Consider the following 15,629-nt stretch of genomic DNA (forward strand, 5'->3'; position numbering starts at 1 on the left):
GTTGTAGATACTTTTTTTCAAATTTTTTAAAGAAAAATACATTTTGTAAATGTCTTAATTATCCTTATGATTTAATTAATTCTCAAAGTTTATTAATATTTTAGGGTTAATTCTGTCAAAATTTTAGATTTTAGCTGACAAACCCTCTTCTCTTAATAATAGTATAGATAACTCCCCACTTATTTTGAAAAAAGCTTTTCCACATCTATTTAATTAATAATTATCCACACCCATCGGGTGTGTTTTGTTCTAGTCTGTATTGTATAAGGAGTAAATGAAAATGAAAATTAAATAACCATAGAAATAGAAAGATAAACCGAAAGAAAAAAAAAAATAGATGTTAGAGATAGAGTGATTATGAATTCATTAAAGGATAATTAAGACATTTTTATTTTTTAATAATTCTGAAAAACAAGATTAAAAACTAACTTAAAACCCAAAAATATTTTTTAAAATTCTCGCCTAATTTAAAGCAAATTAATTGGGTGATGTGAGGAATTTAAAGCAAATTAATGGGTGATAAGAAACGTCCATATTCTTCCTCTCTTCCCCAATAACACATGCATCGCATAAGGCTAATAAAGCTTACTTAATCTGGAGACAAGCTAAAGTTGAAGCTTTTATCAAAATGTTTTCTGTGGCTTGTAGTAATTCTTTAATTGCCTTGCTCCCTAAGGTTTCAACATGTTAAGCACTTAAATGATCAGTAAGACAACAATGCTAATGATCGATTACTATGGCTTTTTATGAAAGACTCGGTGAAAGAGGTGACGGCTTCTTCATTCAACCAAGGGCCAGAGCTTTCCAACTCCATGTGATCGTCATCGACATTTGAGTTCTGCGGCTTCGATTTGTGGTGCTGTTTAAGTTTCACGAAGCCGTAACGTAGTAGAAGAAATGGAGAGTCGGAGACTTTCTCAAAAGTGAGTGCATTGTCCTATTTTCAGAATGAAGTCTTGAGCTTGTAATTGCCATCCTAATTTTAGCTTGATCACAATTGCAAGCTGTGTTGGTTGCTATGGATTTTATCATGATTTTATTGCGAATGTTTTCATTAGTTTCGGTTCACTGGGACTGATGTTGGTGTTCATGTGTTAGCTTCCCCTCCCCATTTTCGCTCCTGGACATCTCTGTGGTTGCAGATGGTCATCTGAAGGCTACTGAACCAGAAAAAGAAGAGAGGAATTCTACATTTTTCTCACTGATCTCCATCTTTGTGAGTAACGTCAGCTTATTTTCATTTTGTTGAGATCCCATTGAATGATTCGAGTCTCTTGCAACAGAATCTTGTAAGCATAAACAAAACAAAAAACAAAAAAAAACTGATTTCCCTTGTATATATTATGATTGATGTTACAAAATTTTCTCACAATCAAGCATTTCATATACGAGAATGATCAAGATCTAGTCTAAAGAGGATATATGGTATCAAACACGACTCTTGCAAAAATATGCCGAACCTCTAGCAGGCTGCCCTGAGCTAATGACTCGTAGTCAATCTTGCTGCCTTGCTTTGCCCCAAATCCCAGCTTCCCACCCACTTTTACGCAGTTGAAAATCTGGGAGACCCTCAAAGATAATCCCCATGGTATAAATACCTGCAGCAAATTGAGATCGAATAAAATAAGACTTGCCCTTTACATGTTCTCCTTAAACTGAGATGAAATGCAAAGTCGACGATGTACACACAAACAGGAAGGGAGAAAGGTTGCACTGACCAGATCAGAAAACGGTGCTTGTGGGTACTCTGCCATGGCCTCTGAGACAATTTGCTGATCAGTCATATGATGGAGTGCCAGCCTAAAAGATGCCTCAAGATCCTTAACCTCTTTATCATATGCTTCAGAGTCCAAACGCTTCGGTTCTAATAATTCATGAAAGCCACCGACATATGGTTTAGTGATTGTCCTGGCTATGTCCACTGCTTCTGGCATATCTCCACCATTGTGAACAGCAAGGGTAAATGCAGCAACCACCAACGCATCTCGAGGCTGTTCAGAGAGTGCTTTGTGGAATGCTAAGATTGCAATCCTGAAAGTATAAACTTGTGATAAGCCTCCCTAGGTCATAGTTGTAATGATCTTGCAAGTATTACCCTTTATCACACATGTACACGAGAATCATGCAATTCAATCTGCTTGGATCACTGTCAGATCAAACTTATTTTATTTAGCATTCTGTTTACATTAACATCTTACCATAAGCTACTGTGGCATGGCTTGTCAGGTGCAAGAAGTTTATCTAAGTTAGAAAAAAGGGACTGCAAGTGAAAACCAGAGAACAAATAAGTCATTACCTTCTTAAGTCAAAGAAACTTCAAACTATAATCAGATCTTGTATAAGAATGTAATAAGTAACTGAATGATGATCAAAAGATAATTACCAAAAGCATGTTAGACCTTTTGTCTCGTCTTCGAAATCCATGGCGAACAAAATATGCTGCCTGCAATATGAAAATGTATTAAAACCTGTACTACTGTGCTGACAACTAGGAAACTCATTCAAATTTAGAAAATACATACCTGGATGGGTAGAAGTAGTTCCAGAAGTCCAAATCTCCATAATAATCGGAGGGAAGCTTCAGCAGAACCATACGCCATCATATAATTCATTTCCATGAGGATCCTTCCCTAAAGTATGAAGTACTGAATGAGTAATCCAACTTGAGTGCAAAGGAAATTATAAGGGCAAAGAGCTCTTAAACTACCTTATCAAGCCTAAGAATTGAGTAGGATAAATTTTTAATAGAATTAGCTGTTTCCTTCGAAATACGGAATCCTAAACGAGCAGCAATTCTTATGGCACGTAGAATGCGAGCTGCACAGTAATTGGAATATGATGTTAGTGTCTCCAAAAAGACGGGAAAGTGTTCAACATGTGCGCATGGGGGTGTGTGTTCTATAAAACAATGAACTAAGCTTAGCACTATCAATGTACAGAAAACACATCAAACTGCAAACATAAGCTCACCACAATCCTCTCGAAATGAAGTACTTGCTGGTACAACGGTTTGGACCTAGGCCCACAGAAGATGATGTGAGGACACAAATTTTCAGCTAGTCTAAAGTAATTTAAGAAACCAAAACTTCTAAGAATAGAAGCACACTTTAGCTTTTCTAAGATCTTCTATTCCTCCCAAGTAGTCATACACTATCCTTGCATAAGGATCAAACATCAACCTACAAGAGATGAATAAAGACTATAAGAAATATAAAGAAGAGTGAAACTGCAACTTTCAGGTGAAAACGGTTTGATAAACAACCCGTTAATTGTAAAGTCACGCTTCAAACAATTGCTCCAACGCATAAAATCCTTGTCATCACAGCGTACAGGTTTTTTAAAATCACTTCTTGAGTTCCTACCAAAGCTTTGTGCGCTGATGCTAAAACTAGAAACCTAATACAAGCACAACAATTCACTTTAGATTAGAACTCTGTGTATGTCTGTCTGTGCATGTTTGTATAAAAGTCACGTAAGATACTAAAACAAGTAAATAAAATAAGCCTGACCTTTTAGAGATCATAACGCGATTAAAAATGGGAATGATTTAAGTTTGAATTTGATGGTCCAGGATACCAGGACTGGTTACCTCTAGTTATTTACTACGACCTTACTCACTTTATATAGAAGTAAATTTTCTATTAATGCCCATATATAATTAGACAATTGCGATTTGTACATTTACAACAAAATAACCCACCTCCACTACCGTATCACCAATGTGCACATGACATATAGGAAACCGCCTTCCAACTACTTGGCACCAAGCAAATGTTCTCGTCACCTGAAAATATCATTTGCAGATACTACAAGCTAGAACTTATGACATCAAAAACCAACTTTCAAATAACATTTCAGAGCAAAACCTCTCTCAATTCAGCTGAAGTTAAAATGTCAAAGTCCTTTGGCGTGCGTTTTAAGATTAGATCCCTTACACAACCTCCTACAAGGTATACCTCAAACCCTGCAACAGAACATAAAATGACAATAGCAAAAACTAGTGCCAATGCAATTCAACACCATTTAAAACACAACTCAATGCTCACCCTCTCGCTTTAGCGCATTCAAAACCTTTCGGGTCGGCTTGTCAATCATAGAACCACTAATCCCAACCTCTTTCGAATTCAGCTTCTTCCACTGTGGTGCCTTCCCACCTCCTTCATCCCAACAAAAACTAAACGTAAGCTTTACAACCCATTTTAAATTCCAAACTACAATACCCAAAATCCAAAAGCATGAAAGTTCAAAACTTGCTCATTCCACTGGCCGAATCATTGGTCTTGTTGTCCTTAGAACGACCCTCTTGCTCATCAATCGCCTCCATGGCCGAAACCAAGTTCAATTGAACCTGAATTGAATTGAACCTAAAGCTCAAACGAACCCAATACACAAAATTCATTGCCCAAATGTAAAAACAGAGGCGCCTGCGAAATTACCTTGCCCATGCATTGAAAGGTGGGAGTGCGGAGGTTGAAATTGGGTCGGCAAGCAAACCCTAAACTTGAAATCGCCATTGGTGAGCTGAATCATTCACTGTGGGGGTTTTAGATGCAGAGCTTAAACCCTAAAAGTCTGAGGTTCACTGCAAATTGTGTAGAAGATTCAGTTGGATGAGCTAGGCTACATGGACTATTACTCACAACCAATCCAAGTATTGGGCCTCACCAGAAGTGAAGTAATATTATTGGGATCAGTCCAGCAGTTTCGGGCCAGTTTCTAATGATCCCAACAACTTATCCATGTATGCAATTTGAGTTTTCTCCACTACTCCCAAATCCGAGGTCTCCGAATTTCAAGGAGCCTTGGGTTTTTTTTAATATATCACACTGTTCCTCAAAGGCTTTCTAGACCCAGAAACTAATTCGTGTCGGGGGATAAGAGTAATGATTGTATGGTTTGAAATTACTACGTGTTTGTAATTTCGATCAGTAAGACGACGACATGTGCATTCAAGGGGCAAGAAGAAACAAATAAAGAAAATGGATCAATAACCAGCAAAGCAACGTCATATCGTTCAATCAAAATATCAAGAACCATAGACACATGGTAGTCCGGAACTACTGAATAATTTTTTTTTTGAGATAAAATAATTGGGGTGGTGGGACAAATTGATGAAAGATTCATTCCCTATTTTAGTACAGGTTCAATTGCATTGCATTAACACAGGTGATCTCTGCGGGGTTGATGAACAGTACTTTTGTGTCTTTTTTAGAGTTCTCATATTGCCCATGGTGTCGATCTTTGAAAAAGAAAAGAGAGAAATGTAGAATAGGAAATGGTAGAGAGATCGGGAGAATGATTTTTTTTTTTTTATTGAAAGAGAGAGAAATTTTTTTTTTTTTGATAATGATTGAAAAACAAAACATAAATTAGAAAACAAAACCACACGCCACACCAACTAATCTAACTGGAACGTTGGGGACACATAAAGGGGCAAACAGAAAAACCAGACATACGGATTATGGGAAGTATACGCTGCCGAAACTAAATGGTCTGCAACAAAATTAGCCTCGTGATACAGATGTCTGAAGATTACTGACCAGAATTGTAGCATTAGCGCCTTAATATCCTGTAATAATGTTTTAATGCGCCATGGAGTCTGACAACTGCTTTGAACACAGTCCATTAATAACTTGGAATCGCTCTCCACAATAATGTTAGAATGGTGCTGAAGTAAGGCTGTATGGAGTCCACCTCGAAGAGTCGTGGCTTCTACTACCAACACTAACGCATTGCCAATCTTTCTATTAGCTACAAAAAGAGGGTTACCATCCTCATTGCAAATAACAAATCTAATAGTAACCAAACCATTCCTGACAGAACCGTCAAAATTCAACTTCACTTGATTTGTATTAGGGGTTTGCCACTTAATATGAAAGTATTTCGAAATCTCTGTGTGATAGAAACTAGGATTGGCCTTCAAATAACTAGAGCTCAAAACATAAGCTTGCAACACACACGAAGCAGGAGACATATTGATACTCTTAAAAATTAATTTATTTTTGCTGTGCCAAATGGCCCAAGCAGTATAGAGACTTGAAGCAAAATGATCTGAAGACAAATCAGAGTTATTCCCAATATGGTCAAGCCAGTCTAAAAAAGATCAATTCCCAGGCAAAGGATTTAAAGTATGAGCCGAGGACCAAACCTGAACTGCAAAAGAATAACACATAAATAAATGGTCCATGGACTCGAAAGAACTATCACAAAAAAGACATAATGGAGAAATGTTATGGTTATAGATAGAAAGTTTATCTCGAGTTTTAAAAGCGTTACGAATTAAATTCTAGGCAAAAAAAAACACACAAAAGCTATTATATTTAAAACTTCAAAGAAACACAAAAGCTTCATCTCTGTTGCACAAGGTCTTCGGTCAAAACGCACGTCTTCGGTCAAAACGCAAGTCTGTATGAGATTTTATGGACTCAAATCGGGTTTTGTTAAAAAATAATAATTTAAAAAAAAACATTTTTTACTGTAATGGTAAATTCCCTACCATTCCAATATTAATTAGCACGTTGCTATCTACTAATCACAAATTGTTGCACATAGGAACCTTCCTTACTTTTTTAAAAGTTTCCATCAAAATCGTTAATTAATGATATGATATGATATGATATACCTTTTAAAAACTCAATCAAAGTGTCCATTTCCATTAGGTTTCACAAATAACGACGAAGAAGAAAAATAGGACCACATAAGCAACTATGTATATTTTATTTGGATATTATTGTTATTCTCCTCACTACTAATACATAAGCAGGGTAAGTTTTTTTCAACCGCTTCAGCTCAGATAGGTAATCAACCTCTCCTCATATCAGCTAAATACTACAAGGAAAGAACTTGGCTGACCAGCCCTGGTCAGGGTGTGCTGACCACAACCAATAAAAATTCAACAGCTGTCCATTTAAAAATAAAAAATTGGCTAGTTGAAGGCACAAACGGAGAAAACGGTAAATGAGCCGTCTAACACATCCAAATCCACCTCTCTCTCTCTCTCTCTCTCTCTCTCTCTCTCTCTCTCCCTCTCCCAAAACGGGTTTCTTTCTGCAATCTTCCACTAAATTACAGGGATTGGAAGCTATGGGTATTGGATTGGAAGCGATGGGTATTTGATTCGAAGCATGAGTATCGGAATCGAAGCAATGTACTGGATTTCTTCAGTACCGAATGGCCAATACGGGTTTCCTTATGCATTCTTCTACTGAATTACATGGATTGGAAGCTATGGGTATTGGATTGGAAGCGATTGGTATTTGATTCGAAGCATGGGTGTTGGAATCGAAGCGATGTACTGGATCTCTGATTTGGGCGATATGTTTTAGTGTTCTAATCCAAAGAGTTCGATTATCAATTCTGGGTAATTAAATTTCGATTGTGTTCTCGTTTAGCTTCTTCTTGAAACTCTTTCGATGACAAATGTTGGTTACTTGATTCTAATTGGATACTCTGTTGCAGGTTAATGGACAGTGAAATTTGTACTGGCTGGCTCTATTGAAGAACAAATGAGTCTTTGTATTGCAAAACAAATGAGTCTCTACTATGAGTCTCTACAAATGAGTCTTCGAAGTTTGCATGCAAAACAAATAAGTTTTGATATCTTTCTATATCTATCTTATTTGGTGTTAAAAGAAAAGATTTGTTTGAGGGGGAGTTTTTCCTCTTATATAAAAGGCTTCGAGACTAATGGAGTTTTTAGGGGTTTTTTGATCAGTAGCATAAAAACGTCTGTTCATTCTTGAACCATGATTTTCTGTCAAAAACCATTTTTCTGAAAAACTCTCTTTACTTATCTCATGCTTTATCTTATGTTGTCCAGTACTTTCATAGATTATTCTCAAAGATCAGTGAGACATTGAGAACAAGAAAGATCAGTGTTTTGATTAGATTTGTTAGATTGAAAATCAAGTAATCGTTAGATCAGTTGTAAATCAAGTTAGCATTTGTTGCTAAGTGATTGTGTATGTTATGAACAACACAACTTGTGTACTGTAAACTCATTTGATTCGTATTGGATTGATCTTTCGTGTTGGCTACGTTAAAAGCCATGCAGTGAAGTTTCCTCAGTGGAGAGGTTTACACTGCGTTAGCATATTCTGTGTCCCTATTGATAAAGTACTTATGTAGTTAAGTTGTTCTTTGGGTTTTAACACAACACCGTTTCATTTGGTATTTTCAATATCTGATTTGGTTTTCATACACATGTAGAAGGTAATTTTTATATCGCAACTAGAGACCTTTTTTTTTTACTATACGCTGGTTCAGTTGCACGAGTATGTGTATGACTAAATACAAGCCAAGTATGAGTATATGAGTGTGAGATGGCCAAATAGGAGTATATCTAGCAAAGCGTTTAGAGAAAGAAAAAAAAAACCATGCCAAGCATGAGTATATAAATTAGAACAGAATGTATCGAACACATGTAAGTGATAAGAAAGACTTCGCAAATATGAGCACAATTCTTCCACACGTGCAAAACGCGTGTAGGAAGGCTAGTAAGTAAGAATGTAAACTCATGCCCGAAAACAATCATGGTAGAATTAATAACAATCAAAGTCCAACTTGGTCAGTGAGTTTAGTGACATAAGACTATCTAGCTCGGTTCCGAGAGCACTTGTGTGGAAATAGTACAAAAATGAGATATTTACACCCTTTTTTGTCATAATAAATTTTTAACTTGCAAGATAAATGAACATTTCATAGCATCAATGTCCAAGGATTCAATGCTCCTAGTCTTTTTTTTTTTTAATTATCAGAAAGATGATCGAATTTCATCTTGATTTAATGATAATTCCTAATTGGTTAAATAGGATTAGGTTTTTTCATTCTTTCTTCTTCTTTTTTGGGTCAAAGATTTGATAGATATAGGGGAATTGATCGACGAACGAGTATTGAAACACAAGTGGACCTAGAAAAAAGAAATAAGAAAAGCCTAATTAGGTGGAGGCATACGTTTATGATGTTATCGCCTTAAACAGATGAAGCTAGGCATGCAAAGTTGGCACAAACTGTGTGATGTTGCATATCACATCGCCCAGTTTACCCATATACGGCTGAGAATGAAATCCCCAACCCCATTGCTTTCATTGCAACTCGATCATTCTAATCTATCGTCACCCGGTCATGTCGATCTCTTTGATTTTAAGTTGTTAGAATTCGCTTCGACGATTTCTGCTTGTCTACAAGCTCAGTCGAATCTCTCTGTTTACGCGTAGCCAACAGTAGTAGTAGACCTGATCATCATTCCCATGCACGCAATTTGAAGCTAATTCTGAGTTCAATCACTGCAGCCTGAAAGTGACTCGATCACTGCAGCCTGAAAGTGATTTAGACTACCAAAACCCCGTTACAACTTGGATCTTCTATCAGATGTATACATAGAAAGCAAGTTCCACCTACTGCCTGTGTAAGAAAGTCTATCGCACTCTATCCGAAAGAAAATTAATTTGGAATAGACCTCGCGATGGATCGATCAATGCTAATACCATCAGAATCTAATTTTTGAATGATCCGGTTGTGCACGAGGATTGCGGAATCTCTGAAATCTGTGATCGCTAGTGAGTCTTCGTGTTTTTATGTAGAATTGCATGGAAGTTTTTCATTAATGAAGAAAAAAGTAGTTGTCATGCATTTTACGTTAAGAAATATGTTTTTAACCTCAGACATGTCAGACGCTTTTTTTCTACAAAAAAAAAAAGTATTTATATATATCATTATCATACTGAAAGTCCTAAACTCTAAACATTTATTTAGTATGTATGTAATTGTATAATGTCTTTGATAATGGCTAAACTCTATATATTATTGGTAGATGTGGTGCATATAGGTACGTATATTCATAAATCATAGGTATGTTTTTTGTCAAGATTATTTCATGAAAGCAAATTTCACCAACTGGAGCAGAAGATCATGTCATTGCGTGACTTTAGATCTGATTTCTTAGTTTCATTCCCCACCAACAGCCATCTAATTGAATCAAATGCCGCAGAACCAGGAAGCAATTAATTAAGTAATTAATTAATTAATTAGGATTAGACCCTGAGTAATCTGCTTAATGATTAAATTGGAATCAATTTTCAAATCCAGGAGTACGTGCACAAAGATTTCCGAATAGATCTGATTTTGTCATTAAGAAGTAACCATTCTTTTCATTGGTTAGTCTTATTGATGTGAGAGATGTAACCAATATATGTGACGTATGAAGTCCAACGAAATGAATAATATTTCTTTTTGGCGGCAAGATGATTGATGAACACCAATGAAGACACATAGCTTGCTTTGCTTGCCGATATATCATTGGATTGATGTCTTTTAGCTAATTCTGAAATCTACGTAAGAATATCTCTTCCTGAAATCTCTTATCTTATCTTCTTTTTACTTTAATTCTTGCCGGTCCACCACATTTTGCTCGCAACTAGCTAATTTTTTTTTTCACATTTTATCAAACATCTCATCACTTCATTCTTTCAATAATAATAATAATAATAATAAAAACAAAAAAGTTACGTATATGGATAAATCACTGATGTTGTTTCAATGAATGCGCGCATCTCATATATTTGATCTGGAGATCGAGGTTTAGGTAAATATGGATACATTTTCCTCCGACATGGATCTACCTTATTACAAATACAAAAATATATCAAAGGATGCAGTGACACGGACTCACGTCTTATGAAGTTGTACGTTGGAAGCATGCTCGTGCAAAAATATTGCGAACAAGCACATGCAGATGCATTGCTTCGAATGTTCTAGTGCTCTAGAAAGCCATCAAGCTGAGCTGTTATCTATCATATTCACCATAGGCAAGGAGAATATTGGTATATTTACATCCACCGAAAACATGTGCTGATTGTTTCTGACTATCCGAGTATCCGCAAAATCAATAGCAACATCCAGTGTAACCATTACCGAATCAAGGACGACAGAAGTGGATGCGGTTGGTCTATTTCAAAGTAAATTTACCAATCCCAGCTATACCGCATTCTTTTGTGCTTTGAACAACGTGGCAGAATGAACCAACTCAAAACACACGAGAGCTAGAAAAGATACATACGTAAGATTGATGACCGGTTACTTAGTTGGTTATATAATCACAACACGTGAAGTTGATCGAGTACGTAGTACATGCATCTGAGCATCACCAACCTACCGTGAGTCATATATGGCCATATGATTTTTGACAAAGATACATTCTTTTGAATATACTGTTTAATGAAAAAAAGTGTTGTCACCTTATGATATAAGTCCTAAGCATATTTCAAAATGGTGGCACTTATTCCTCAGAGCTAATCTCCGAAAAAGAGGAACAAAATAAATATAAATAAAATATTGAATTCATTTGGCTTATCGGTTTGCACCCATATATGACTTGGACCTCTAACAAAACGGCATACAAAATTATTGAATTCTATAAGGAACAATTCTTAGCTTCACCCATAGGGTAAATGAGCAAATTCACCATCTCTTGCAATTAAGGCTTAATAACTTTATAATTTTCTAATCCAACCATTCATGTTGCATAACGTTATATAATGATTAGCTCTGTAAAAAATAAATCAAATTGAAGACCTTTTAGTTATTCATTTCTATAAAATACATAGACGGTTCATTATAGTAGTAGTAAGTGTTGTTAGAACCATCCATATTTGTTTGTTTCATAACAGAAATATAATTTATCTTTGAACTTTTGAAGGTATATGAAAGAAGCATCCGAAGGTCTCTTCCTCGAGAGAAACCCTAAAAACACAAAACCTGGTTTTCGTCTGTGAGAATTCGACCTTGTCCAGTGGCGCCCTACAGGTGCTGGCCTTCGGCCTAGCAAATGTCTTGGGGTCTGCTACCGGACGAGTATTCGATCCAATATGGTTTTGACTTGTGATGAATATATTTCTTTAACTCAAAAAATGAAGGTATATGAAAGAATACTATTAATGTTTTTTTATGAGAATAAATAATAGTATTAATGTTAAAAAAAAGAAAGAAATATTAACACATTGCTGTTAACCAGGGACCAGCCTCACATATACATATACATACATATATATATATATATATATAGATGTCTCTACCACTACGACAGGGCAACAAGAAATATATATATATATATAACACTAAAATTTCACTGGGGCATGGGACTCACCGTTCCACTCTGATACCATCGCAAGATAATTTTGAGCGTCACACTTAAAGTAATTAGTAATGTTTAAAGAGGGCCAAAGTCCAAAGTCAACATTTTTATGAGGTTTCGTTTTTTCAATGTGTGACAAACACTCTGCATTCTCACAAATGACTCAATCATTTTTTTTCCCTGTGCAAGTGTGCAGAGCTTGCATATAATGTTTGTCAAGATTTCTCCTCTTCCTTCTGCGATTTAATAAGTTCCACGAGTTTTATGTAGGTTGTTATACCGGTAATAGCTAGCTAGCTAGATGCATGAATATGAAAGTGATTGGTATTTTCTACTGTATATGTAACAGAACAAAAAGACTGGTCAATTCTTGCGGAAACATCCAAGTTAGGTAAAGCCCGGGATCGATCGAGTAGTACGTACTATAAATCAATTTAGGTAAAATCCAAACTCTCATATTTGACCACGGCATGCCTAGTTGTATCTGTACTGGTTTTTTTTTCGTTTGAAGCTAAAACGATGGAAACATGTTTTATCTTACCAGTTCATCCGATGTGCTGCCCTTGAATTTGTGTAATATTTAAATCCTTAAACAAACAATGTGTTAAGTAACTAATGACGGTATGTAAGTCCTAATTAGGCAAATGAGAACTTTAGAAAACAAAAGATTTTACTGATTTAGAATATCTAATGGAAAATATATGTTAACCAAAGACAAGTACAAACACATCATGAATAGTTCATTCTCTTTAATTAACTATTAATTCCCATGATTGCCACTTCCATGTTTGTTTCTAGTAGGACGCGATATTTTTTTTTTATCGAAATAGGTCAGTTCTTTCATTAAGTTCAGCAAACAGTACAAAAACGAAACACCTTTATGTGGTTGACAGAAAAAATCGTTCCTCAAAACCTCCTGAAATCCCTCTTCTAGAATAATAAAAACTCAAAAAGTCCCAAGTACACCCACCTTTTAGAAAATTCACGCATCATTATTCTAACAAAAATCAAGAAACCTCTAAGCAGATATAAAATGTAACTAACTAAGGCTCTGATTTTTGCGACCCAAACAAAATTTAAACAGTACTGTGGGCCATAGTGACCCAATCCATCCAACCCCATGGCAAAAGGGTAATCCCACCCACTTGAAACCCTAGATAGGTGAGCCCAAAACTATGGCCCACATACTAGTTCAAGGCCTAAGAGGCCCATCCACTGCATCCTTTGACCTGAGCAGGGAGCTTTGCCTTACCGCCGCACCAGCCCGAAATCCTGCAGGATCAGAAAGCTCAATCCAATAATCCTATCGCCTAGCCTCCCATTCGGAGGCGTAAGACCCCATCCACCGGTATCATTCACGGCCACCAAAACAGAGTCAAAATCCAAGGTACCACCCCTGATCGGATCTGAACCATTGCCATCATTGAGTCTCCATCCCACATCGCCCAACGCAAACACCAAAGTTGAAGGTGAGAAGACTCGTGCCTTAGCAACCAAGCCGACCGCCATCAGAGGTTTCAGCCCACCTAAAATACTAGCCCGATATCGTCGACACCAATCGTTATAGCCGCCAAATAGGGAAGAAGAAAGGGTGGCAGAGCCACCCTTCCAAATCCAATTTACCGAGCCACTGTGTAGCCGGGAATCCTCTCTGTCAAGAGTCAAAAAGTTTGCAGTGCCGCTGCCGCCAATCAAGGCCGGTTGCGGCTTTAGGGTTGCTCTCGAGAGAAGAGAGAGCATTTTTAAGTTTGTCTCATTGGTTGTGGATCACAGTAAGACGTGGTACTTAGTACGAACTTCAATGATTGACCTTTATTATTTACATTTCCAATAATGTTTGTTTTAGCTACATTTTAGACTCTTAATTAGTTGAATTATGTCAATTGACCTTCATATATTTTCATATTACTTTCCTGATATTCCCAAACATTGGAAGAGAAAATAATGGGAAATAAGGGCTTGTCCGGTAACGTTTTTAAAAATGATTTTTCAAAAACCAATTTTGAAAATTAAAAAGAGAAAACAAGATTGGATTTTTGAGATCCGAAAATGTGTCCGGTAGCTTCTTCCGAAAACAATTTTCAAAAACGAGAGAAGATGGTGATTAGAGATGGGAGAAAGACCTGAGAAGAAGAGAGCGACGTGAGAATATGGAATAAGAGAGCACGTTCTTTTTTTTCTTTGTTTTGGAAAATATATCTCTGTGTTTTCTAAAATATGAGAATGAAAATGTGAAAACGTCTATTTGTCGTTTTCTTGTTTTATAAGTAAAATAAAAAATTATTTTCTGCATTTTTGAAAACAGACCAAAGAATGCATTTTCAAGCTATTTTCATTTTATAAAATGAAAAAGATGACATGAAAACGTTACCGAACGTCACCTTAGTTTTCCATGCTCATGGAAAAGACCAAGGAACCAACTTCCTTTCAACAAACCAAACGAGGCCTTATTCTTAATTAGCAGTACTTTGCATGTTGTTGCTTGCTGGTTCTCTTCCTTTTTTTTTTTTTGGAAATTCTTTTATTCTTATTTTTTCTTCTGCTATATATTTATAGTTGTATTGATCGATAGTTATTATGTTGGTGCATAAAATAATTTCCAGTCAAAAATATATATATAGTTTGTTTCTTTCATTCCTATTGAGAAAAGTAAGAATTTGAAAAAAAAAAACATTTATTGCTGTGAAAGCATTAATAGCAAATAATAACTCAGCTTCTTCGTTGAGGTTCATTCCACTTATTTCAAGAAATTTCAGTCCCATATAGATAGATCTTGTGTCCGCCACTGCCCCTTTATGTGTAGAGAACTACAAAGTGAAAACCAATGGAGAAGCTACTTGCATGTATTAGAATTTATCAACATTTTATCAAGCTAAAATACGTAAGATGATGAGATAGAGAGATTTTTAGAATCACTCTTCAAGTCCTAACCGACATTATTCTGATTCTTAACTAAAACTTTGAAATTCGATTATAATTAACTATTCCATCGATCGTTACATTTACCCTCGCATTCAAGATCAATTAATCCAAAAGCTAGTGCCTCTGTAACATAACTATGAGCTATGTACGCACCGACTATAGTATCAGACCAGTCTTGTTTATTGAGCTATTAAAAATGGTGACACTGAAAAGTACCCCCCCTATTCACGCGAAGAAGACTAGTCTCGCTCACAAGATATGATATCCATATCCATCATTAATAATAACTGTTCTTGCATGAATCATACATGCACCCACCAATCCATAAATTCCAACAAAATTAAGTGTGTGTGTGTGTGTATACATAGTTATATACACACAAAAACTATATGCATGTATTCAACGTTCTCGGCATGGACATGTACTGATCGATGCAATATAAGTTTAATCTCTCAGAAGTATGGAGAAGACGAGAAAATCAGAACAACGAAAATGTGATTATTATTGCTGTGCACCTGTCTTTTTCGATCTTTGAGGTCTAACTAGCCAGTCATAAAGATGCAATAAATTCTCAACC

At 36.1% G+C, this 15,629-nt stretch overlaps 1 protein-coding gene and 1 long non-coding RNA gene across 6 annotated transcripts; one reads left to right on the plus strand and one right to left on the minus strand.

The window, feature by feature from the left end:
* The first annotated feature begins 276 nt into the window (after nt 1-276).
* LOC121050867 lies at nt 277-1,929 on the plus strand. Its single transcript, XR_005804261.1, has 2 exons — nt 277-923; nt 1,099-1,929. It is a non-coding gene; the product is annotated as an uncharacterized LOC121050867 (long non-coding RNA).
* Nucleotides 1,311-4,680, minus strand: LOC112178662 (poly(A) polymerase I). 5 transcript variants are annotated; one of them, XM_024316832.2, is made up of 14 exons: nt 4,437-4,670; nt 4,251-4,348; nt 4,047-4,174; nt 3,867-3,964; nt 3,701-3,784; nt 3,263-3,396; nt 3,107-3,179; nt 2,971-3,016; nt 2,708-2,817; nt 2,523-2,630; nt 2,384-2,443; nt 2,199-2,260; nt 1,719-2,031; nt 1,311-1,598 (listed from the first exon to the last, which is right to left on the minus strand). In XM_024316832.2, the coding sequence occupies exons 1-14, from the start codon at nt 4,512-4,514 to the stop codon at nt 1,410-1,412; spliced, it is 1,581 nt and encodes a 526-aa protein (XP_024172600.1). In that variant the 5' UTR covers nt 4,515-4,670; the 3' UTR covers nt 1,311-1,409. The 5 variants fall into 5 exon arrangements, with proteins under 5 accessions (XP_024172600.1, XP_024172601.1, XP_024172603.1 ...); XM_024316833.2 differs by having other exon boundaries at nt 4,047-4,157; nt 4,255-4,348; nt 4,437-4,667; XM_024316835.2 differs by having other exon boundaries at nt 4,047-4,157; nt 4,437-4,454.
* Nucleotides 4,681-15,629: the final 10,949 nt, after the last annotated feature.

The sequence above is a fragment of the Rosa chinensis genome, chromosome 7 (genome assembly GCF_002994745.2).
Source record: "Rosa chinensis cultivar Old Blush chromosome 7, RchiOBHm-V2, whole genome shotgun sequence".
NCBI lineage: Eukaryota > Viridiplantae > Streptophyta > Magnoliopsida > Rosales > Rosaceae > Rosa > Rosa chinensis.

Excerpts from the sequence above, each read along its gene's own strand:
- LOC112178662 (XM_024316832.2), bottom strand. The coding sequence starts at position 4,514 with ATGGCGATTTCAAGTTTAGGGTTTGCTTGCCGACCCAATTTCAACCTC. Across the intron at positions 3,017-3,106 it reads AAGATCTTAGAAAAGCTAAA|GTCCAAACCGTTGTACCAGC; the intron begins GTGTGCTTCTAT and ends CTGTGGGCCTAG. Across the intron at positions 2,261-2,383 it reads AAAGGTCTAACATGCTTTTG|TCCCTTTTTTCTAACTTAGA; the intron begins GTAATTATCTTT and ends TTTCACTTGCAG.